At 43.4% G+C, this 26723-nt stretch overlaps 1 protein-coding gene across 1 annotated transcript in view; it reads right to left on the bottom strand.

The window, feature by feature from the left end:
* The window catches only part of LOC144769271 (electrogenic sodium bicarbonate cotransporter 1-like), a 584697-nt gene that overhangs the window by 219907 nt on the left and 338067 nt on the right, over window positions 1-26723 (bottom strand). The window contains exons 8-11 of the mRNA XM_078653329.1: window positions 24189-24305; window positions 22133-22307; window positions 19665-19798; window positions 13503-13774 (exon numbers count right to left, since the gene is read on the bottom strand). Of these exons, the coding sequence (XP_078509455.1) occupies window positions 13503-13774; window positions 19665-19798; window positions 22133-22307; window positions 24189-24305 (698 nt within the window). The remainder of the gene's footprint in view (window positions 1-13502; window positions 13775-19664; window positions 19799-22132; window positions 22308-24188; window positions 24306-26723) is intronic.

Consider the following 26723-nt stretch of genomic DNA (forward strand, 5'->3'; position numbering starts at 1 on the left):
GGCCCGGGATAATATGTACCATGGTTGATAGCTCCCAACTGCGATGCCCAATAGTACCGTTTAATATCAGGAAGAGCAATACCCCCATCGTACCAGGGGAGTGTCAGTTTGGCACGAGCAATTCGGGGCCTACCATCCCACAGCAACTCCCTCTGCAGACCCTCAACCATACGGAAGTAGCTACCAGGAACCAAATCTAGAGTATTTTGCAAGACATACAAAAAAACGAGGGAGGGACATCATCTTAAAAAGGGCCGCACGCCCAAGCAGAGAGAGCGGGAGCTTTCGCCACCCCGCCACATCTCATCTCAACCGCGCCAAAGGAGGGAGGAAGTTTTTCTCATATCGGATCAAAGGGTCCATTGAAATAAAAATACCTAGATATTTGAACCCTTGTTGTGCGATCGGAATAGGACAACCACGCGGCAAAACCGGCGCATCACCACTGAGTACATAAAGGGAGGATTTCGCCCAATTGATGATCAAACCAGAATTCTTACCAAAAGAGACCAAAACGTCACACAACACTATCAGGGATTTTCTGGGGGAAGTAAGATACAATAGGATGTCATCCGCATATAGGGAAATACGATCCTCATGTTCCGGGGACCAGTAGATCCCTCTCATGGACGGTTCCCAACGGATCCATGCAGCCAAGGGTTCAAGCGCCAGCGCAAACAGGAGGGGAGAAAGCGGACAACCCTGCCGAGTCCCACGCCCTAGAGCAAATGTTCCAGAAACACGGTCATTAACCACAACCTGAGCGAGGGGGTCAGCGTAAAGAAGTCGCACCCAACTGATAAATTTAGAGCCGAAGCCGAACTTGGCCAAAACCGCCCACAAGTACGGCCATTCCACAGTATCAAATGCCATAGTGGCATCAAGAGACGCCAAAATGGCCGATTCACGCAGCGTCCCGGCCCTAGCGATAACACCACGCAACCGCCGAAGATTCAATGCAGTATTCCGGTGAGGGATAAAACCGGATTGATCCGGATGTACTAGATCACTAATAACCTTGATTAGTCTATTAGCCAATACCTTAGCCAAAATCTTCGGCTCGGCATTTAACAATGAAATCGGCCGGTATGACGCACATTTGTTTCGAGTCTTTCCCTCCTTATGTATAACAACTATAGTGTAAACCATACAAAAAGAGAAGACCAGGTCCAAATTGATGTGTTTTCTTGATTGGTGTGAGAGGATCACACGGATACGTGTGTGGGGAAATGTGTCGCGTCACAAAGGGCTAAAAAAGTCCCATCAGACCGCCCTCGTGGCGGCATATCATCATGTGGGAAAAGGGGCAACAGCTCCGTGTACCGCCCGTGCCCTGAAAAGATGGTACGGAGTTGGAAAACGGTACATGTAGCCACAATTGTGCGCGACCTACAATACAAAAAATGCAGTGCTTAAAGAAAAAGTGCTTAGTTAAAAATGACTACCTAGACTGAAAACATTTTTCTTTGAGGATAAGTGTAGGTGTCAAGATTAAAAACCCACGCATGGTAGTCAGAATGTGAGACTACATTAGAGCGCTGTGCAGTATGGTCGACTAGTTTCAGCTAGATGGAGTGTTTCTCCAGCTTTCTTCAGGACCTTGTAAATTAGTTAGCTACTGCATTACAGTGTGAAAATATATATATATATAAGTGCAAACACATTAGTTTCACACAACAGCGTACAAAGTACTATGGGAAGACAAATCTCCCAAAAACTTAGAACCTCAGTATCCAATTTGGGCAGGAAAAGAATCTTCTTCCTGTGTAAAAAAACAAAGAATATCATGTATCCATTAACACACAAGAGTCAACATGACCCACAAAACACCATCAAGACAAACCACACCTGCGAGAACAATTGGCGTTCCGCAAAAAATAAGCATATTAGCTTCATCACGAAGAGGCATTTCCTCCTAGTGATACTCACCCAGCTTTATGTGGGTGAAGACCTCACCTCGCCCGGCAACCGCTCGGGAAATTGAGGCCCCGCTCTAATGTGTAGAAAAAGGGGGGGGGGACACAGTTAGCACAAAGTTCAGCCGTGTCCAAGCCAATCGCTATACACAAACACCAATGTACGTGTGATAGACACCCAACTAACTTGCCATGAGCCACCCTCGCCACTGAGTTAATGTTAATTGTTATACTAATTATTACTTTTTTTGTACTATGCTTTATTCATTATTAAGTGGGAAGGTTGATAACCTAGAAGCTGGGATAGTGATAAGGCCAGTGGCGACCATATGACACCCCATCCCTGATAACATACAGATTCATGAGGATACTGTAATAGATAACAACACTGTAATGTTGTTGTTCAAGACAAGGGGGAAGAGAGAAAAACCCCGTTCTTAAGGCGTTTCCTTAAATAGCGCTGTAAATATTATAGAGGGCAGCAAAAGGAATACGGCCTGTTCAACAACAATATGCAATATCACAAACGTTGTGGGGACTGTTAGCTACCAAAGTTGCCTGTACATGTAATGGTAATGAGTGCTAGGGGATAATACTCGCAACTCTAAAAGCTCACCTGTCCGTCGGTGCCCGTCGCTCTCAGTCGAGCGGAAGGGGAGGCACCGACGAGTTCCAAACGTTTGGTTTAAATGCGCAAGGCTTCAAATGTAATTGACCAATTGCAGCAACCGCTGTGCCCGTTTACCCATGAGTCCGCACCTACGTAATGTGACTCGTAGGAAGCGGAAGGGTATGCTCACCTGTGTATCACCGGGAGCGAGCACGGGAGTCAGGTCAGTAGCGTCTAGCACTGATCTCATCGCGCATGCGCAGGGATGTTGAGAGTTGGAAGTCGGAAAACACTAACCCATCGCGCATGCGCTGAATGGAGACTGCAAGAGTATTAGAAAAACATTTTATTCAAAGAGCGTGTAGTCTCTAACACAGTAATACAAAGCTGCACCTGTGTTGAATATAGGGGCTGGATTCACCCCTATACAGTAAACGTCAGTCATGATGGATCACCGTGAGTTAAGGGGACATAGAGAAATAGTCATTAATGTCACCATAGACCATTTAGGTCAATATATTGTGTACAGCTGGAAAAAGGCAAAACGCTGGGGATAACAGTATCTTAGTCATGTGTATTCTGACCCAAGAGATTGGATAGGTCTGGTGAACTATCCTAATGAAAGACAACGGCAATGGACACATTGTCCAGATATTAAGCCGTAAAGAGGTGTAACACTGGAATATTAGGGTCAAAAAAACAGTGAGAAAAGGTGGCGAGTGGGCAGGCAAGCAGAAGGGGTCACACTCAATTACATTGGGTGAGCATTAATGATGCAAACAACACCAATAGGTTTGCATCTGAAAAAGACCCGCAACAAGAAGTTGCTCTAGATACTCAAAACACAAATTTTACAGAGGGTCAAAGGGGTAATAATTTAACGACCTGTCACCTCATGCCCCTACACTTAAGATAAACCATACAAAAAGAGAAGACCAGGTCCAAATTGATGTGTTTTCTTGATTGGTGTGAGAGGATCACACGGATACGTGTGTGGGGAAATGTGTCGCGTCACAAAGGGCTAAAAAAGTCCCATCAGACCGCCCTCGTGGCGGCATATCATCATGTGGGAAAAGGGGCAACAGCTCCGTGTACCGCCCGTGCCCTGAAAAGATGGTACGGAGTTGGAAAACGGTACATGTAGCCACAATTGTGCGCGACCTACAATACAAAAAATGCAGTGCTTAAAGAAAAAGTGCTTAGTTAAAAATGACTACCTAGACTGAAAACATTTTTCTTTGAGGATAAGTGTAGGTGTCAAGATTAAAAACCCGCGCATGGTAGTCAGAATGTGAGACTACATTAGAGCGCTGTGCAGTATGGTCGACTAGTTTCAGCTAGATGGAGTGTTTCTCCAGCTTTCTTCAGGACCTTGTAAATTAGTTAGCTACTGCATTACAGTGTGAAAAAATATATATATATAAGTGCAAACACATTAGTTTCACACAACAGCGTACAAAGTACTATGGGAAGACAAATCTCCCAAAAACTTAGAACCTCAGTATCCAATTTGGGCAGGAAAAGAATCTTCTTCCTGTGTAAAAAAACAAAGAATATCATGTATCCATTAACACACAAGAGTCAACATGACCCACAAAACACCATCAAGACAAACCACACCTGCGAGAACCATTGGCGTTCCGCAAAAAATAAGCATATTAGCTTCATCACGAAGAGGCATTTCCTCCTAGTGATACTCACCCAGCTTTATGTGGGTGAAGACCTCACCTCGCCCGGCAACCGCTCGGGAAATTGAGGCCCCGCTCTAATGTGTAGAAAAAGGGGGGGGGGACACAGTTAGCACAAAGTTCAGCCGTGTCCAAGCCAATCGCTATACACAAACACCAATGTACGTGTGATAGACACCCAACTAACTTGCCATGAGCCACCCTCGCCACTGAGTTAATGTTAATTGTTATACTAATTATTACTTTTTTTGTACTATGCTTTATTCATTATTAAGTGGGAAGGTTGATAACCTAGAAGCTGGGATAGTGATAAGGCCAGTGGCGACCATATGACACCCCATCACTGATAACATACAGATTCATGAGGATACTGTAATAGATAACAACACTGTAATGTTGTTGTTCAAGACAAGGGGGAAGAGAGAAAAACCCCGTTCTTAAGGCGTTTCCTTAAATAGCGCTGTAAATATTATAGAGGGCAGCAAAAGGAATACGGCCTGTTCAACAACAATATGCAATATCACAAACGTTGTGGGGACTGTTAGCTACCAAAGTTGCCTGTACATGTAATGGTAATGAGTGCTAGGGGATAATACTCGCAACTCTAAAAGCTCACCTGTCCGTCGGTGCCCGTCGCTCTCAGTCGAGCGGAAGGGGAGGCACCGACGAGTTCCAAACGTTTGGTTTAAATGCGCAAGGCTTCAAATGTAATTGACCAATTGCAGCAACCGCTGTGCCCGTTTACCCATGAGTCCGCACCTACATAATGTGACTCGTAGGAAGCGGAAGGGTATGCTCACCTGTGTATCACCGGGAGCGAGCACGGGAGTCAGGTCAGTAGCGTCTAGCACTGATCTCATCGCGCATGCGCAGGGATGTTGAGAGTTGGAAGTCGGAAAACACTAACCCATCGCGCATGCGCTGAATGGAGACTGCAAGAGTATTAGAAAAACATTTTATTCAAAGAGCGTGTAGTCTCTAACACAGTAATACAAAGCTGCACCTGTGTTGAATATGGGGGCTGGATTCACCCCTATACAGTAAACGTCAGTCATGATGGATCACCGTGAGTTAAGGGGACATAGAGAAATAGTCATTAATGTCACCATAGACCATTTAGGTCAATATATTGTGTACAGCTGGAAAAAGGCAAAACGCTGGGGATAACAGTATCTTAGTCATGTGTATTCTGACCCAAGAGATTGGATAGGTCTGGTGAACTATCCTAATGAAAGACAATGGCAATGGACACATTGTCCAGATATTAAGCCGTAAAGAGGTGTAACACTGGAATATTAGGGTAAAAAAAACAGTGAGAAAAGGTGGCGAGTGGGCAGGCAAGCAGAAGGGGTCACACTCAATTACATTGGGTGAGCATTAATAATGCAAACAACACCAATAGGTTTGCATCTGAAAAAGACCCGCAACAAGAAGTTGCTCTAGATACTCAAAACACAAATTTTACAGAGGGTCAAAGGGGTACTATAGTGGCCAGACGTTGATCGCGGGGGAGAAATCCACCATCGCGGGATTCCTTGAACATATCCCTCAAATACGGGGCAATCTTGTCGGGTCGAAGCTTGTATAACTCAATTGGCAAACCGTTTGGGCCCATTGCCTTACCAGAGCGCAAGGAACGCAGGGCCAATGCTATTTCGTCCGCCGTAATCGCCGAATCCATTAAATCCCTATCCTCCTCAGAAAGACTTGGAAGGGTTATATCCCGAAGTAACAAACAAGAGTCTTCGTCTGGCCTATCAGACACAGAGGAGTACACAGTGCGAAGATGGGTGGCGAAGCTCGCCACTATCTCCCGCGGGTCGGTAACCAAGACTCCCTCTTCCGTCTCGATCTCTGGCACCACACGACTCGCTCTATCTTTCCTATCTAACCAAGCAATCAATTTACCGGCCTTGTCTCCAACATCATATACACGTCCCTGTTGCTCCCGACTAAGAGCTTTCGCCGCATCCGACACTAATGATTTGTATTCAAACTGCTTCAGCTGTAGAACATGCAGTTTTGAGTGGGTCACCTCCTGCTCCAATGCCGATTCCAAATCCAGTATTTCAGTCTCTATCTTCACCACTTCTTCTTCTTTTTTCTTTTTGGCGCCAGAGATCGACGACAGGGCCTAACCCCTCAAGACGGTCTTAAACGCCTCCCACAAGGAGATGGCGGAAGCAACCGAGCCTACATTTTCTAGGAAATAATGATCAAGCGCTGTCACCAGGCCAGTACGAATTTTGGGGCTACGAAGGTACCAAGGGTTAATCGGGGCAACCCGACCCTCGGCGCCCGGGACCAGTTCCGATCGGAGCCATAGTGGAGAGTGATCAGAGATCCCTCGAGCTAGATGACGAGCCTCTACTACGCCAAAAGCCTGCGCAGCCGGCACTAACACATAATCAATCCTAGAGAGACTACCATGGGCTCCAGACAGAAACGTATATTGCCGCTGAGTAGAATGAAGTAGACGCCAACAATCCACCAGGCCCAATACATCAATGAAATCAGACCCTCCCACCGCCCCGAAATTGCCACATAGCGGCCTCTTTCATCAATGACAGTGGAGTCCACTTCAAGCGGAAGAGCAGTCTTAATAAGGATCCCAACTCCACGCGAACCAGAGGAGAACCCGGCATGCGCTACAAGCCGATATCCCATTCTATTCAGAGCGTGACATGTATGCCCGACCAAGTGTTTTTCCTGAAGAAGAACAATATCGGGTGAGTGGCGTTTCAGGAATTGCAATACCACCCACGTTTAATCTTGTCCCCCAACCCATTAACATTCCAGCTAATCAACCTCAAACCCCTACCCCCCATCATAAAAGAGAAAGAAGATCCAGCCACGAGCTAAGTCCAATGCCTCGGCAAAATCATTCAACAGTATAGCACCCTGCAAAGACAACAAGCAAAACAAACAAACCTCCCACCCCCGGTCTCCAAACAACCCATTACAACACCCCCCACCCTGCACCCCTGCACGAGACTAGAAAGCCACCCCAACTTGCAGTGTGCCTGTCGCCCTCACACCCAACTAAACTACGAAAAGTAAAGCTGAGGAGGAATATACCCCAGAGATATCCCCATAACCCCTTAGCAAAATAATATAGACAATAATAGCTCAGATACGGAATCATCACAATAGAAGTTCTGTCATCGACCCCGGTGGAGCCTACTCTTGTTCTTCAAGTCCTCCCTCAGCTCCGCCAGGCCAGCTCTCAGGATCTTCCCGGGGAGTCAGGGTGTCCAACCAGTCCGCCACAACTTCAGGTTTATCAAAAAAGTACACTCTTTCGTTGAGTTCAATTCTCAGTTTGGTAGGAAAAAGCATGGCATATTTCATGTCCATATCTCGAAGACGTCGTTTGACCCCCATAAAACTGAGACGCTGTTTCTGTACCATCTGCGTGAAGTCCGGGTAGAAGCTGATGGAAGAGTTTTCAAACTTGAGAGGACCTCCCACACGAGAGGCTTGCAGGATAGCATCCCTGTCCCGAAAATTAAAAATCCGTGCTATCAAAGGCCGTGGCGGGGCTCCCACCTTCGGTTTTCCGGCCGGGATCCTATGAGCCCGTTCCACTATGAAAAACTTGCTCAATCCCTTAGGTGCCAAATGGTTGGTGATCAGGTCCTCAACAAAGAGGTCTGCTGCTTGCTCTTCTGCCTTTTCCAGAACGCCAATTATACGAACGTTGTTCCGCCGGGCCCGTCCTTCAAACTCCTCCAGGCGACGAACCACTATGTCATTGGAAGCTCCAAGCTTACGGACTGTGGTTTGCAATTCAACGACGTCATCCGTAAGGCTCGATGTTTTGATATCCAACGATTTAACCTCTCATTGGTTTTGGTTAGATCCGTCCGGTTCAAATTCACTTCGATCGCCACTGTGTCCAACTTGTGAGCAAGAGTCTCCATCTGCTTCCCGAGGGAAGACTGGATACCATCAATGGCGGCCATCACGTCTTGTAGCGTCGGCTCCTCTTTCGGGGTCGACGAGACCTTCGCGCTCTCTTGCGATCCGCCGGCCCCGCCAGGCGACCCTCGGGTCACAGCATATCGATCCATAACGTTGGTTTGCGTGTAGCTGCCCCGTCTGGTATTCTTAACCCTCTGCTTGTCTCCATCAGGTTTTCCTGCCATGTCGTGATGTTGTCCAATAGTTCCTTCCCCTCTAGGCAACAGCGAGGGAAGAGGAGACAGATAGACCAGCCTAGTAGGAGAGAACACGCTCCCACCAGAGGGACTGTCAACCAGGGTCTCAATGTGGAAGGCAGCCGAGAGGGCGAATAGCAAAGCGGCGCCCCAGGTCTGAAATCCCAGCGACCACCAAAAACAAAAGTGAAACTAAGCGGGACCGGGGTCTCACGCAATAGCTAGCCGTTGTTGTTCAATTATGCCCCGGGCACCCTGTCAACTCGGGCGCCGGGCACTCAGAAGACGAAGGCCGCAAACGTCTCAGGGCCACAACTCCGGTCACCGGGGTCCGATTTGAACGGCGGCAACGGTTTCAGGATCACCAGTGGTTCATTCGCATCGAGACGTCAACTGCCAACAGGATAAATGACAGGATATATTCGGGAGGTTACGAGGGTCTCGGGAGCCCTTTGCTCACGCGGCCATCTTGGTTGCGCGCGAAGCTCCTCCCGTGTCTACATTTATTGTTACTTATTTTATAGCGCTGTCTTGTGAACAAGAGCCACTTTGCAGTGCTCTCAATTTATTCAATTTGCCTGATTTTACTTGTTCTGCCGCATTCTGATGCCAGTGAAGCTTGAAAGTAAAGTATCCCGCACGATAGGATGACCAGATTCTCAAAACAAACAAGCATTGGCATAGCCAATAGGTCTCGCCTTTGGGACCTTATAAGTGTTTAGCCATGCAACAGTTAGTGTTGTTGCAGTAAGGATATTGTGCTGCATAACTAAATACTTACATCGTCCCAAAAGCGAGACCTATTGGCTATGCCTTTGCAGGTTTATTTTTTTGGTAGGCACGGGGAGACAAAGTGATTTGCCCAGAATACCAGGATGCAACCCCGAGGCTGAAACCTTGGTTTCCCAGCTCCAAAGTCGGCCGCTCTAGCCGTCAGGCCACATCCTCTCATTGCCCTTCTGAGGGAAGTATACTGCAGCATGCCAGCTTCGACATTTCTCCTAGCATCTAAAGAATTACTGTCATGCCACTGTCCTCATTTCCCTCGTATGTACATTACACATGGCCACTGCAGTCTGCACACTGTTCAGATTGACACTGCCAAAGCTGTTGCTTTTGTCCCCAGTCGGTAACTAACCATTCACCTGCTTTCCCCTGTACTAGCAACTCTTGCGGGGAGGGGCAGTACTTAATTTGAGGCGGAGGTTGGCAGTGGACAACATCACACCGCACTTACATTGAAGGCAGCAGCGGTCGGTAGTAGGAATTCCTGCAGGGCGGTGACGTGGGGAGGGGAAGAGTGGGGGGTAGTAATGTATGGATTACGGAGTTTAACAGGTACATAAACATATAAATAAATAAAACGAATTTCGTTGCGCGCACTGCATCGCATTTTGTGATGCAGTGCATGCAACAAAATTTGTTTATTTATATGTTTACTTACCTGTTAAACTCCGTAATCCATACATTACTACTCCCCACCCTGCCCCTCCCCACATCACCGCCCTGCAGGAACTCCTACTACCGACCGTGGCTGATTAACCTCTATCACGCTCGCACGCGTGGGCTGTGCTGGTGACGGAACGGTTTCGACACGGGCCTGCCGCCGCGCCTGCGCGGCGCGAATTCCGCGCCTGCGCTAACGTTCTGAAGAACGGGCGGGGCCGTGACGGAACCGCCGTCACAAGCACAGCTCACCCGCGAGCTGTGACGGAGCGGTTCCGTCACAAGCACGGAACCGCCGCGCGGCCGCCCCACCCCCTTAGCGCTGCGGCGGAATAGCCGCCGCAGCAAAGGGGTTAAAGGATAGGGGCACTTTATACTTGTCCCACAAGCAGCAGGCCCGATTAACAAAGATTACAAGCAAACTTTGCACTGTATGAGTGATATGCGCTACCTTGTGGCAGAATTACAAACTGTAGTTTAGTAAATTAAAAAAATGAAAATGAGAGAGACTGCAGAAGAATAAGTCAGGCAAAAGCAAGAGAGGAGAGCGACAAAGGTGATATTACTACTGCAATCATTTGGCAGATGTTGGTTTATAATTAGACAGATAATCATGCATACTTTTACATAATGTTGTAAACATATCACCTCCAATTAAATTAAATTCACTTTTCATCCTCATCTAAGCACTGTAAATGACAGATGTTAGTGTTGCTCAGTTTACCAACTTTCGATCTCGAGCCCATTAGATGCCTACACTTAAGCCTACCCCCTGCTCCTACCAAAACTTCACACCTTATTTGGGTGAGTACCAGCACTTATTTTTTTCCCATTTAAAGCATGCTTGTATGGACAGGACAGCTCATGCAGTTTTCATATGCCCATGGGAATAAGTGTTTTTTTCTGAATAAAAGTTATATGAACATAAGAGCCGTGTAAATATATCATAACTTTACATCTTCACCTGAACCCTTTGTATCTGTTGACACGGCTAGATCATCCTATTTTACTTCCTGCGCCCGAAGACACTAGTTATATTTGTTGACATATGTACCGTTATGCAACCATGTAACACATCATTCTGTATGATTCTAAATAAAAAGATAAACCGACGTTGCCAGTTACCATAGTGTAAATAACCCGTTTGCAGAAAGTGCCACCTTTCAATCACCTCTTGTAGTCACTCTGCACCCGAAGAGCATTAAAAGACCTTGAGCAATCGTTAGCCCTCAGATCTCACCCTCTCCCCCCGCCCACCGCCCTTTCTCATTCCAGGGCAAACTAGGAAATATTAGAGAGCTTTTTCACTAATGTCAATCCTCTCTTCACCTACACCCCAGCATTTTCGGGGTGTTCCTTCCCCATTTCCACCTTTGAAAGAGATGTACTCCTGGTTTCATACGTGTAAGCTGTTTGCCTTGTACGCCAAATTTACACCTGAAAAACAACTTTGTGGATTGTGCCGCATATAATTCATGTTTGACTGTACTTAAATCTGTAATCAGAACTATCGATTCCAATGTTACCCTGCATTTCTGAAACACAGCCCTACACTCCCTACTGTTCAGTGGGGAGGCTGTTTGATTGGGTTAGTGTTTGTTATAAGTGAACCAATCAGAAATATCCTGTCAATGCTGAAGAGAATGAATCGAAAAAGGGCAGAATCTGACAGCAAGACTTACGTGTCAACACCTCTCGCCCACCACACATTACAAATCTTTACAGCGTGTAAGGGCCAAGGGCATTTGAAAAGTGCTGTGCTAGAGAAATAGTATGCCTTACACTTTATGAGAAAACCCTGCTCCTGGCAACCTCAAGAAGTTACTTCTGTCTACACACTTTATAGTCATGACTCGTATTTCTCTCAGACACACTCCTCTTTGAAATAGTAAAAAAAACATACTGCCATTAGGACTGATTCTCAAAGTATTTGAAAACTTAAGTGAAACTTTGGTGTGCAAATACAAGAATTTACGAGAGGGAAATCCGGTTCCGGATTCACAGAATAAGACAATGATATTTTCTCGCACTAAAATTGTGCAAGTGTGGGGTATTTTCTGTATGAGTTAATCTGCTCTTAAGGTAGGATTTATGGACATGCTAGGGTGGGCAACCTTGGACATTCCAGGGTGGGCCCCATAAACTTTGGTGAACTCCCAGAGACTCTCAGGTTTGTGGGTATTCACATATTTCATGTAGTTCCCACCTTGAAAATAGTAGTAGGTTATGTCTGTCAAGGGTAGGGGTAAATCAGCTTTCATGGAACAACAGGGAAATGTTTGGCCTATAATTAATGGGACATAGAATGGTTTCTTCATGAAAAAAAGCTTTTCTCAATGAAAAAATAAAGAACAAATGACCAAGTGCAAATGCAGTTTAGCGTGGAATGGTAATTTTTGTGTGCATAAATGATTGGTAATGTGACAACTCCTTAGAATCAGCAACTCCTCCCAAAGAGGGCTCCTGCTGTCAAAACCTGGGGCCTGATTTAGTTTGGAGGAAGCGTAGTCCCAGTGCTTAATTTGTAAAATAATGAGTGCCGGTGCCCAAAGTGATCATATAAGTCATCAGCTCGCGCTATTAAATGTCAGCACCACAAATTCCAAGGCTGCATAGTCCTTAATACACTTTTTGCCTCTTTAATCCACTACCAGACACCCCGTGCTCCTTTTTCTCTCTTTCAGGTCCCTGCTTTCTTCCCTGGTAACTTTTTCCCCGTATTTATTTTCCTTTCTTTTCAGTGAGTCTTCTTCCCTATCTTCCTTTCGGAAATATCTGATGAAGAAAAATATGTGTTGGTCCTCACGCGTGAGACCCAGTGGCCCCAATCGGCAACCAGGGCTCAAATTAAGCACTGGCATACTCCAACACTAAAGTGATGGATATCCCGTCCACCGTATTACAAGTACCATATGATATAATGCACTTAAAACATGGTGGACGGGATAGCTGTCATGTATGTATATGGAGTAACCCATCTACCAAACTCTAAATCAAGCCCCTACATGACAAAATCTATAATACAATAAAATGTTCATTTTTGAATCAGGCTCACAGAGAATATGATGCTACAGGAAACAATGAGAGGCTAGAAGGAATTTGGAACATCTTTTAAAATTCAGAGCTTAGTCTTAAGATTCAGATTATGCCTGACATATGCTGCGTTTCTATAGGTCTCTCTCTTTTTAATATAAAGCAACTACTAATGAAAAAAAAACATTCATAAACTTTGTAATGGCTCCCAAGCAAGAACCAGAGCAAGCAAAAAATAATTCCATTCTCTTTTCATAAAAAACATAGCAGCATTCAGATGGAGCTTTACTGGTGGCTCGAGAAGCAATACACATCTGAAAGACTAACATTGAACGGTCCGAGAAGAATCATTAATGGATTTATCCTAAGGAAATAATCTTCTTTATTATTGCTATTAATAGAGGCCATTGATATTCCGGGAACAATCTATATCACATGACATTATATGTTTTATTTTAATGTTTAGATTTTTTTTTATTAAGTGTCAAACATAATATTCTTAAATGTATCCCCTCTTAGGATCCACAAGTAAGGCTATTCACAAAAAACACTACTTTTATCTGGTAACCGTTTTTGTTCTCACACGCCTCTGTTGACACAATTAAAAAGTTCTCATTTGCATACATGTTCAGAAGTAAAAATGCTTTACCTGCACTGGAAGAAAAGCATCCACAGCTGTAGACTGTCACATTATTAATGCTGTAAACCCAGTTTATGGGGAAACTGTCTGTAAGTGCCACCATCTTCTTACAGGCATCATAGATGAATATGCAGCTTATCAGAGCACAGAAGCCTTCTTCTGTAAAACGGGTAAAATACTGCACCAGGTAACTGGCTTCAGTTGCAACTAAAAGGATACAGTAGAAGGCCACCCAAAGCCCGATCCAGAGCCGAAACTCCAAATAATGCAGATCGTAATCGCTGTGGAAAAAAGGAATATAATTAAGATACATATCACTTGCAAGTCAATTGCACTAATCAGGCTGACACATTTAACTTATCAGAGCTCTGATCTTGTCTGTTCACCAAATTAAAGATAAATATTCATTTTGGATTTTTCGTGATAGACAAAAATCATGCCCTGTTGCCTAACACATGTCGTAAAATCTTTGTATTATATACACGCACTTACAGTATACTAATGTTTCTGTATAAAATATGTCTGGGCAGACATCATGCAGTTTGTTACCTTAACTGTGACTATTATACATGAACCTTAACACCTCCACTTGTTTACCCGAAATGTACAAACCATATCAAATCTTCTTCCTGTGACTAATGAACTGAATGTTGTTTCTACCTGTATAATAACAAAGAGCATAAGTGCCTTGTAATATATTTACAGATTCTGTATTGATCACGATATGTCATTTCAGAAACAGCAAACACAACAATGATGGACAGAATGTGGATCAATGTCACACATTCACCCCAGTCCAAAGATCTGGGCCCAAATCCATCGTTTTTCCACTCCACACCACCCTGGGTTAGACAATGGCGATATGCAAATCAGCGCTGACCCTGTGCCCCATGGGAACAGTCCAGTCCGAACTACAAAAGCCATGTCCTTCCCAGAACGGAAACAAGCATCCGAGGACCGGCCCGGTTTCGAGGTAACACCTCTCTTCAGCCCGGCTAGCTTGATTCCAGTGGTGTGGAGTGCCTGGGCACAGGGTCACCGCTGATTTGCATATCGCCATTGTCTAACCCAGGGTGGTGTGTGGTGCAAAAAAACGATGGATTTGGGCCCAGATCTTTGGACTGGGGTGAATGTGTGACATTGATCCACATTCTGTCCATCATTGTTGTTTTTGCAATTTCAGAAACAGATCACATAATCATGAGTAAAATTGCTGCAATTGGCCAGGGTCTTGTGTAATTAGAGCTTAGAATAAAAAAATATGGGGGCATATGTATCAAGCCCTTTTCCAGTTCGCAAACGGGCCGATTCTCAGAATTGGCCCGTTTGCGAATGGGAAAAGGCCTTTTGGGATGTATAATCCCAAAAGTGTATCGCAAATTACAGAATCGCAAAATTTGCGATTCTCTATATGAAATGTATGAAGCACCTAAATTGTGCGAATTTGGCATAAGAAATCGCAAATTACCACCAACTGACAGTTGGTGGTAATTTGCTAATTCTTTGAAAAAAGCACTTTTTTCAAAGTGCCATGTGCCACACACACATACATGCCCTTAGGGCATGTATGTGCGCCACATATGCACACATACATATTTCAGGGGTCCAAAGGACACCCTGGCACCCATGAAATTGCATTCTCAATTTGCGGTTCTCAAATTGAGAATCGCAAATTGAGAATGTCTTCCTATTCATTCCTATGGGCCTCCTAGCCCATAGGAATGAATGGGAAGGTATTCCTTAATTGCAATTTGCAATTTGCTAATCGCAATTAAGGAATGCAAGAAATCGCAAAATATTTGTGAAATATTTATTACATCCCGTTTTAGGATTCTAAAATAGCGATTCTCTAAAAATCGCTATTTGAGAATCGCAATGACGGTATTTGATACATATGCCCCATGGCCTTTATTTCACCTGACTTAAGTTTAAAAAAAATTGGCAACTGCTTATGCATCCCAGTACCTCAATGTTGTTCTATTTGCTGGTGTAATATATCTCTTGGGTGTGTGTGTGTTTGGATACTGACCAGATATTGATGAATTCCGTCATTGTCCTGTTTGTGGTGTTTACCATTTTGGGCATTACATGGTTGGTGGTTACACTGATTTATTTGTTGTTGCCCTGCTAGAGTTGGGTGTGGTGAGTACTATGGGGTTTCCAATCTGAGGGTTTTTTGCCATTCTATACTTTGCTGGTTGTTCTTGCAATGAATATATGTTTTTTGCCTATCGTGTGTCCACTTGTAACATATTTAGGGTTTGGGAGTTAATTTGTTTTGTTTTGATACATAGACTTCATGTGTAGCCAAGGAAAGGGATGTAGAATTGATTGTGAATGATCAAAGCTTGTATAAATAGAGAGGACTTCACTGCATGAATCTCAAAAAGCCTCATTATTGCCAAGCATATCACTGGTTGAAGGATGGTATCACCAAGCCATCTATAGGAAGAGTGACATATAGTTTGAAAAAGAAAGAGTCCACACTGATTAACATATGGCATAAGTACGTAAACATGTAACTCTTTTGCCGTGACCTATATTGAACTTTTCTCTTTATCGAACATGCCATTTTTTTCACTTTCTTTCAATTTCTACACTTAAGTTGCTTGGGTTTCATATTGCTTAGTTGATGGCTTTTTAACTTGTCTATTGATCACGTTCGAAGCTATCAATTGTGCAGCTGCTGATGTGGCACCAGGTCATAAGTGTGTAAAAAGCCCCCCTGCACCCCAATTGTAGCAGTTTTTTACTACCAATTCTGGGGAGCCCATTTTCCTTGCTTGCAATACGGCCCACAACACTGTTGCTGTGCCACTAGTGTTGCTATACATGAGCTTTCATGATATATTTTATTGTGTTGTGTTTTGGTCTGTCTAGCCCGGCCCCTGAGCCTAATTCTGCCCAACCGCCTTTTCTGTTATCCAATAATCGGCGGCGAATTAAGTGGTCGAAACTTCAGGACTCGCCGACCAAACTGGCAGGAATATACCAGCTGGCAATACCGCAGCTGATAGAAATGGGGGAGGTGGGAGAAAAGGCCCTTGACCGAGAGGCTCAGACTAGGTCCGGAGAAATCCACAGGCAGCTGATTACAAAGCTATCAGACGTGTTCTACCCCTGTAGAAGAATCCAGGCTACCCCTGCCCAAACTCACCCCTTGCACAACGCATCATGTCGGAATGCGAAAAAAGACCTGCTAGTCGCAATAAAAGACAAGAACAGAGTTAGTATAAAGCAGTGTCGACTTGGGTGTAAGCAGGTTATCAACAGGGAAAAGAAGAATTGGGAGGAGAACAGGTGGGAAGATTTAAGATTAGCACTTTTGAATAAAGACTCCAAAATGTTTTGGGCCATTGTTAGTATGGGGAACCAGGGGGGTGGGTCACCTACCTTGGCAAATATAGCACCCGTAGTTTGGGAAGCCCATTTTGGAGCCTTATATGCTGACCCAGCCAAAGAGTTATCCTCGTCCTCTACCCTTGGACCCCTCCATGAGTATAGATTGGAGGGGCCGATGGTTCTAGTGGCTGGTGATGAGGAGGAGGTCTGCTCACTCTCTACCCCAGGTCCCCGCCATGAGCATCGATTGGTGGGGTCCTTGGGCACCGAGCGGGGCGAGGAGATAGTGGCTCCGCTCTGTGAGCGTTGCTTGGGTGTGCACGCAGACATCTCGCTTGCAGAGGTTGAGACCGCAATAACCAAACTACTACCTAATAAGGCACCCGGCTTGGATAAGCTTCCCTGGGATTTATTTCGAGCTCAACCCAAAATCTGGGCACCGTATCTGACCGTTTTATTTAACGCGATACTTAAGGGTAATGACCCGCCAGATACCTGGCTTGGAGCAGAGATTGTCCCTATCCACAAAAAAGGTTGTCCGTTAACCCCGTCTAACTATAGGCCTATCAGCTTGATAGATACCACACAAAAGCTGATGGGCAGGATCATCTTAGATAGAATCCAGGGGTGGATAGAGGAAAATGGGATTCCGTCTATATTCCAAGCTGGCTTTAGCACAGGCATTTCCCACTAGATCAAATTTTTAGGCTGCAGGTACTCTTCTGGAAATCGGTGTGTGTGGAGGGTGGCAGCCTCTACCTCATCTTTGTGGACCTGCGGGCCGCATTTGATCTAGTACCGAGGGAAAAACTATGGGGTGTTCTACTAGCTATGGGTTTACCCACCTACTTGCTGGATATTTTGATGAGACGCCATATGAACAACTATGCCCAAGTCAGGTGTGGGAGGTATGGGGAACTGTCGGGCCGTTTCCCTGTTAACAAAGGGGTACGCCAGGAATGTGTCCTGGCCCCAACAGTATTCTGCATCTATATAAATGGGCTAGTTGATCATTTGCAGAGAGTAAAAGATAATGACGCCCCAAGGTTGGTGACTGGGCGGGTGCCTGCCTTGATGTTTGCAAACGACACCTTGTTGTTATCTAAAACATCAACGGACATTCAGCGCACCTTGGATGGCTTCGCAGTTTTCTGCAAATTGCGCGGCCTAGAGATAAACCTGGACAAGACCAAGTTTATGATTTTTAACCCTCCCAAGAAAACCCGCCCCAACCCTCTCTTAAACGGGATATATCTGGAAAGAGTGAAGACCTTCGAGTACTTGGGCATCACCCTGTCGGAAAATTATGATTGGGGCCCTCAGACATCTAAGGTGGCCCTTAGGTTGTCTCAAGTGGTGGGGGGAATTAGTAAAGTTCATAGAACTTTGGTTTTCAAGCCTGCTGCACCTGACGTCGAAATTTATAAACTCCAGGCCAGGGCGGCTTCTATGTACGGTGCAGAATTATGGGGCCATAAACGTATAAACGGTCTTGCAAGGGTAGAGCATGCTTTTATGGGAAATCTACTGGGCTTACCAGTGAGTACACCACTTATCCCACTATGCATGGACTTGGGGCTAGAACCTATAGAGGAGGCAGTAGCAGCACGACCGCTGATGTACTGGAAAAGGCTTTGGTCCGTGCCTGAAATAGCTTGCTATAAAGAAGAATTCACAGAGGCATGGGCCGCTCTAAAAACCAAGAACATCTCGTGGCTCTCACACATTAGGGCACTCTGTGGGAAAATTGGCTTGCTTGAGTTGTGGGAGAACCCTGCAGATAGCTGCCCAAGGATAACGAAAGCTGAGCTCCTGCGACATGTTAGGAACCAGAACCTATTAGCTCTCCAGAGATTTGCCACTCTGGGTAGACTGACGGTGGAGTTCCTTTTAGTGAAAACTGAACAGAGAATGGAGGAATTCTTGGGCCTAATTAATCCCTCCTTTGCAAGGAAGCTTTATATGCAGCTTAGGATCGGCTGCCTCCCGCTTAGGACATTTACATGTAAATGGGCTAATGCAGAGAACATTGTATGCCCGGCCTGTAACTATAAGCAAGAAGATGTATGCCATGTCCTGTTCTTTTGCCCGGCGTATCACACAATTAGGAAATGTTGGCTAGCTCCACTCTGCAGGAATTTAGGTTTTACCCAATGTGCCTAAGCCGCTAGGGTTCTAAGATATGACACCCACCCTTCCATCGTCTTTGCTGTATCCAGGTTTCTGTTGGGTATGTGGCGTAGAAGGAGAAGTTTTCTATAACATTTGTGCTCATCTCTTAATCTTATCAAATGTACTGTTTAGCTTGATAACGATCACATTTAATTCAATTTTAGCTTCAAGTTTTAACGTACATCTAATTTATTGTTTTACACTTCTTTGATTTTATGTACGTATTGTTCTGTGCTTTTATAGTCTCCATTGACCGAAATAAAGTTATCAATGATGAAGTATTTTATTGTGTTGTGTTTGCACAACATGTTGTGTTTGCAAAAGTATTTTATCTTCATACTGTTGCATTTACCAATATCCACACTGTATTAATGAAGCAAAGTATAAAGAATAGAGATGTCTTCGGTCATGCGTGAATGGAAGAGAAAAGCATCTAGGCAAGCAACTGATAGAGGCCTCAAAGTGACTCTTTTTTTAAATTCCTCTATCAGAATTAACACAATTTTATTTGTCCTGTCTCTTTATCTGTGTTTGACTGACGAGTTTGTTTTGTTTTCTGGTTCTGAAAAACTGAATTCCCCAAACAGTTTTAAATGATGCACTCGTTCTCTAAAGCACACAGCCCACACAGCAATAGTTGGTTTCAAGATTACTTACACGCTAAAACTATACAGAATCCTTTCAAACACCAGCACAGGGCCGGTGCTGCTCAAGATGGTGAGGGGCTGTCCAGAAAACAGGCAAAAGATTGCTCCAGCAATAGCAGTGCCCAGGAAGCTCTCCAGCACACCCTGAAACAAGAAAGATATCGCAGACAGTGTTTTAAAACTGATTGGTCAGACATAGACATGTTTTGGTGTGTTAAAATCTACAGCGAAGGACTGATCCATGGGGAATTTGATTTAAAATGTGGCAATGTTATCCTATATAAAATGTTTAGATCTCAAAATGTTTTTAGGTCAAGCATGCAAGACCTCTTGTATATACTTTAGTATATACTTATATGTGTATGCACTTTGTAGGCCCAGGAGATCAGCCTTAGAACTTGTCTGCTTCCGCTTAGGGACTTTTTTTTCTGTTCAACCGCCTCTAATTAAATGTCTTGATAGAAAATGACCAGTAGAGGTCAGTAAAATACCAGAATTGCTTTCTGCTTGTTCAACTGCCTCTATTTACCTGTCTTGATCGAAAACGACAAGTAGAGGTCAGTAAAATACCAGAATTGCTTTCTGCTGAGGGACTTTCTTTATTAAATTTTTCTGGCAACTGCCTCTATTTAACTTTCTTGATAGAGGTCGATCAGCAGAGGTCAGTAAAATACCAGAATCACTTGAGCATTCTCTAGATTCCAGTCCATACAAATTGTCTTCCATGAGCACCCGTAGACAATAATATTATTTTAAAATCTTGTATTTTCAGTGATATGACCATGAAGGCCCTGATTTTATATTAAAAACTGAGCTTTGGACTATACCATTTGCCGCTAAAAGACGACATTTCTCTCCATGTTTTCCCATACCTGGCGTGTCACGCAGTTTGGTGCTTACTTTCCCTCCATGTTAAAGAACAGTGGATGTTTCAGCACCCAGACTAATGTGCTGCATAGCTAAATACATATAAGGTCCCAAAGGCGAGACCGATTGCATTGCAAATGCTTGTTCTCTTTAGGTAAAACTCGTGAGATTTTGTCTCTAACAATTTTTCTAATCTCCGTAAAGCATTCCAGTGGTCACCCAAAGTTTTTCCCCAGACTTCATGGTTGTGAAATACAATCAGCAGGGTAAGCGTAGCTCTGAAGACACACTGTCCACATCATCAGGCGTTTTTAGAGTCTGGCATTGTTTTAAATATGAATTTTAATTAAATGTCTACATCTGACAAAATATATAGAAGCTAGTGAGTAATCGCAATGCATAATGAAAGTAGATTGTCATTCTTTAATTTGAGAAGTATCATATTTGTAGAAATAATGACCCTACACCCAGACTGTGGTAAGGTTAGACTTCAGTATCTCACAGATATTCTACGGCTGAATTGAGCCCCCTGAACGATGGAGACCCCCCAATGCACCAAAGGGCTGCAGGGGCCTACGTCACGTCCCTGCTCCAAGTCATGCCAAGCTAAGGCTTTCCTATATTTAATGAACTTTAAAACATTGTTATGTTGCTTTGCCCATCAATTCACGGCCTTGCCTATGGAAGGCAACAGGTAATAAACACTGTATGTACTGGAGTTATGTGAAATGTTAAAACAACAATCATAATGATGCAAAAGCATTTCAAATACGTTGTTCTACACACAACTGTCACTCACACTTTTGCATTTGACCATCTCTGACACACACCTTTCTTGAGTCTACAAACTGCGTGAGCGTACTGTAGGCGTAGGGGAGGGCAGGATTGAATGAAAAATCACAGGAGAGGCCTTGGAGAGTGCTGACACTATGCACAGTTATGAGCACAAGGACAAGTGACCCTCGTCTGCAAACTGAGCGTCCCTTGATTCACTTGTTTCCTAAGCTGAGAAAATTACAGCGATTGACAACATGCATGGAAAATACTTTACAAAACCTTTCTAAAATATTAGCAATGTGAAAACTGTAAAGTAAATCAAGAATTGATTTTCTTGTCAAAACTTTTAATTATACACTGTCTACAGTATTTAACTGAAAGATGGTTATGGATTTTCAGCATGCCTTTGTCAGATAAAAAAAAATTGTAATTCAAAATAAACAAATCTGTTTTACCTCATGAAATAACTAATTAAACATATACTACGATCAAACGTATGCTCATATTGGAGATACCCAAAAGGCAAAAGCGAATCTTGTAGATTACTGTGGTGCATATTTGATCGAATTTCTGCAACCTATTTGTCAAATAGCTAAATTCCACATTGTCATTCTTGTAATCACCAATTAACGGAGGAATATATTATGTTATGCTATTAGGTTAAAAGCATTGCTTCCTGCCACTGGTGCTGCTATGAAAAATATTGCCCATTCAATTTTACAACATTGAAGTAAAAAAGAAATGCTATAGGCGAATTGTGCAGCTTTTTACTTACATTACTGATATTTTAAAAAAAAAATGCGAGAAAGTAATCAAATATTTTGCATTGCCTACCTGCATGTTATCTGTTGCATCCCCCAGCATACCGCCAAAGGTAATAGCATTCGTCACCGTTGCCAGGTATATAAACAAAATGGCGGCAAAACACTGAAGATGAAGCGCATCATAGAAGTCACTCAAGTACCAGGGGGCTTTTCTTCTAATGTCTTGTATCAGTCCGCCAAACAGCCTGCATACAAAAACCACAGCACGTGGACAATATGTCCTTTAAAATGAAACTGCCTATTTAGAACATTGAAATATTGAGTACACACGAGAATAGTAGCTTTTGGGGCACAATGGCTCGTTGCAGAAAGCAGACATGCATTTAACTTGTCATTTACCTCTGAGACTACTTAAAAATTGCAAGGGATTCTTAACAGTAGTTAAATGAGACACTGGTTTGCAAAATGTACTCAAAATATTCGAACATTAATACAATACACTCATAACTTTACCATCTTATTCTCCACTTTAAACTGTGACGATGATAGCAATGCCATAGCGTGTCTCCCACAAACTTGAAATGATCCTAATGACAATCGGTACAACTGGTTTCCATGACCCTGTTTTGTATAAGTATGGTTTTTGATGTCTATCTAAAATGCACTACATAACCAAAATTACAAAGTAGATTCAAACTATCGAGAGATTTGACAGTCAATCTTTCCAGTAGACAAATGAGGGCTATTTTAAAGTTCATCGTTGGCTTGGATACATCATAGGTTTTGTAGAGTGTGGCCAAAACAGTTCTTTACCTTTCATTATTCCATAAGATTTGATTGGGATCACCGCTCTAAAATAACAAATTTAATAGCCAGTCTGACTACTCTAGAGTTTTTTTCACAGACCAACCACAAATAAGAATCTTCTGAGTCTTTGCGGGGTTAAAATAGTTTTCTTATAGGATCCCGAAACATAAATACCAAGCTTATGACTTGTTTAATGATGGCTCCTTAAATGTTTTGTGTGTGAGGGTGTGTTTGTTTCTTCTCCCTTCTTTCACTGTTTTTGCTTATTTTACATACAGTGCTGTCAGGTATCATTTGAGAATGTATGTTATATTATTTATAGTGTGCTTTTAGGGATGTCTAGTGGCTTACATGCCCGAGGTGGTTGATTTGTATTTTGACATATTGCTCTCATTTGAAATTGTAATGAAATGTATTAATATATATTTGTTGCATTGGGTTTGTGGACACCAGCAAACTTATGGGGAACATGTAAAAAGAAATTAACAAAAGCCCTAAAATTGTCACATAACTGACTAGTTTGGGCACAAGGCTTGGGCATTACTTGTTAAATAAGTGCTAAGTACGATGGGGTTTGGAATACTTGTTCACACGAGCTGTATTTTGGCAAATTTTGCTGCACAAGATTGCACTGTTTTTGCAAATTCAAGACCACACAGGTGTAATATAATTTGTGGCTTTGACATTACACTGTTGACAACAACAGAGTCATATCTTCCTTCGAATGAAGTATATTATCTTCCGAGTTCTCATTGCTAAATAGCATTTCATTTTTTGTGTGAATGTTTGTTGTTATTCTATTCTTCATTTTCCCCCTTTGATTGAAAGCTAAAAATATGACACGTAGCTGGAAAATGATGTGGGATGTGGGAAGATGTACCCATGGTATTAGCATGGTGGAGTTGACTTACTTTAAAGGAGTCTGTGGTGGCAATGCTTTTGAAAGCATAGATTGTAAAATGAAACCCAAAGGGTGTTGTGGGTAGCAAAGTAGTAGTGCAAGATGTGATGGAGTAATATCTAGGTTTGCTATGAGATGGGGTGCGATATGAAGAGATTCTGTTTAAGTAGAGCTGAGTGTTGACGTTTACCAGCATGAAGGAAGTGTTATAGGAATGCTCCCTGACTTATGCGGCTCGTTCTCAGTCTTAAAGCCCCTGTTGAGCTTTGTTTCTGCTTGCTTGAAAGCAGACAATTAAGAAGCTGACCAGCCATTATATTCCCTCAACCACTCTCCTATACACTTGTCTTATCTTTAAATATTACACCCCAGCTGCACGTAACCTGCATTTCATCCACATTTTAGTGAAATTGATCACCTTCCGGTCCGCTTGAGTTCTTCGCTGACCTGCTGGTGGCCATGGGCCAGTCTTTCGTCGTGGTGATGCGAACTTCCATTGCAGTGAGCCTTAGATTCACGGTCCAACATCAATTTCCTATGACAATAAAACTGTGTCTTAGAATTATTTGAAACAAACTTATTTTTGAACAACATCGTGTTACATGACAAAGAAATAATTTACTGAAAACCTGTGGATTGTTCAATACATTAATAGCAGTTTGAGAAAGAAGTTACATTGGAAGACTATGAGGTACATGCTGGATGTTGTTCTCGGGACATACTTTGTCAACTCATTTTTACAGATGCAACATATTATTATGATTCTATTATACCTTATCGAAAAATGTGTATTTTCAATTTCAGGCTTTCTATAAACGACAAAACATTTTGAAATATGTCATGGCTAAATACAAAAGCTAGCTACGCACACACATTAAATGTCTTTTTAGGTCAAGTTTTGTATCCTTTCACATCCTCAGACACTACCTACAGTCAAATATACCAATATTATTTTAGAGACGTATCATATGCACAAGAACAATGACCGACATATACATTCATATATGAATACAAGTGGATTGTTCATTCCAGGTTGGCATGGATGCAATTTTACCAATCTAAAACTCTAATACTGTGCCTGGACGGGCAAAAGGCTTTTGTCATTTTTGTACTCAGCATGGATGGCACTTGTTATTCCTATGTTTAAAGACTTTGCTATAAAAATATTGAAATACTTTGTCACTTTCCAGCTCAGCATGGATGGCAATGTACTAATCCCATGTTTAAAAACTGCTAGCAAAACAAACATTTGAGGTGAGCAGATTTACAGTGTGGGTGGTGTTGTAAAGTGTTCCATATAAAGGAGCTGCTCTCCACCTAAAACGTAGGCCCAACCCAGAGTTTCCTGCTCCTTTTTGCGTAATTACACACATACACACACAAACACACACACGCATGTGCATGCGTATTCTCACACACACTTACTCTCTCTCTCTCACTACAGAGGCTACAGTTAATCCACAGAAAATACATGCTATAATGGGGCACCGCCCAAACAAACTGAACTAGTTTGTATTTTATTTGGCAAGAAAGACCTATCAATTAGAAGCAGTGTTTCCTCATTAATAATCCACATTTGTATAGCGCACAATCACCCGTTAGGGTCTCTAGGCGCTGGGGGCCGTCGGGAAGATTAAGCAAGCTATTGCCCAGAGTTGCATGGTGCTGGGCTAACCTGCCGCCGGAGCCGGGGATCGAACCCTGATGCCCAGATTCCAGCGTCAGTCGCCCTGGCCGCGACGCCACACCTCTCCCTCTCATTCAGGATAAACACTGAATATTCAGGATAAACACTGAATATTAATTATGTGTTTGCTGATGGGTATGTTCCCGAATGTACAATAGTGTCAGTCATGGATCATAATTTGTTTTAAAACTTTTATTTTCATTTTATCAATAATAAACAACAATGCAGCGCTGCCAACGGTTGCTTCGCGGTACAGCCACTATACAAGACATTCAGATGATGTAGCATTAGCAAATCACTTGACACAATTACCATTCCCAATAATAGTAACATAGTACGTGGTGATGTACTGCCAGATACAGATGCGGGAGCGATCTTTGTCTTTGGCCTGCATAATGCAGGAAGTGCCCGGCCCCTACCCCACACTCAGTCTGCGCTTCCTCAAAGGAAAAAAGGTGCTCATTGGGGTAAAGGTCCCCAAGCATTTTACAGCCCCATCTCGCCTGAAAGGTCATGTTGGCTTTCTTACACTGAAAAGGATCAAGTATCCAAATCAGTAGTTACCTGTGAAAGGGTGCCCTCTTATTCACCACCCTGACCAGTCTCTGCCATACACACGCGGTCTGTCAGACCACACATGGAAGATCCATAAGATACCAGACCCTTCCATCATCATCGCCGGGAGTTCCCCCTCCTCCACCAAGCCTGCCAATAACTGTTTCTGCCACTTACTTCCTTACGCTATCCATTCTGCAGAATGCTGTATATGGGATGCAAAGTGATAATACTCCAGATGCAGCACGTCAAGTCCTCCCTACTCATAACTCCTCATCAATGCTGCACTGGCCACCCTTAACTGCTTACCCACTCAGAGAAAGGGGGTTAGAGTGGTATTCAACTACTTGAACAAGCCTTAAGGCAAGGGGCACTAGGTATTCTGAATTATGTAAAGGCAGCGTGGCAGAAGCACTATCTTAGAGACAGCAATTCTACCCATAAGCAACTTTGGCAGAGTGTTACAAAATTACACAGAAGAGGGCAGGAAGGCCATCACCCTTTCGATGTTGTGTTGCATTTGTTTTACCTTCATATGAGTGACCATCATGTGCAAGTGCTGAAAATGGTATAGATCCCACCGTAGCCCAAGATCAGGGAGGCGGTCAACAGGTGTTCCCACCAATGCTGCCAAAGAAAACAACAACAATTTATTTTTTATTAATTCTTAGGCCGGACACTTCTTCAAACTCATCCAAGAGTTGTAGCAAC

The sequence above is a fragment of the Lissotriton helveticus genome, chromosome 7 (assembly GCF_964261635.1).
Source record: "Lissotriton helveticus chromosome 7, aLisHel1.1, whole genome shotgun sequence".
Taxonomy (NCBI): Eukaryota; Metazoa; Chordata; class Amphibia; order Caudata; family Salamandridae; genus Lissotriton; species Lissotriton helveticus.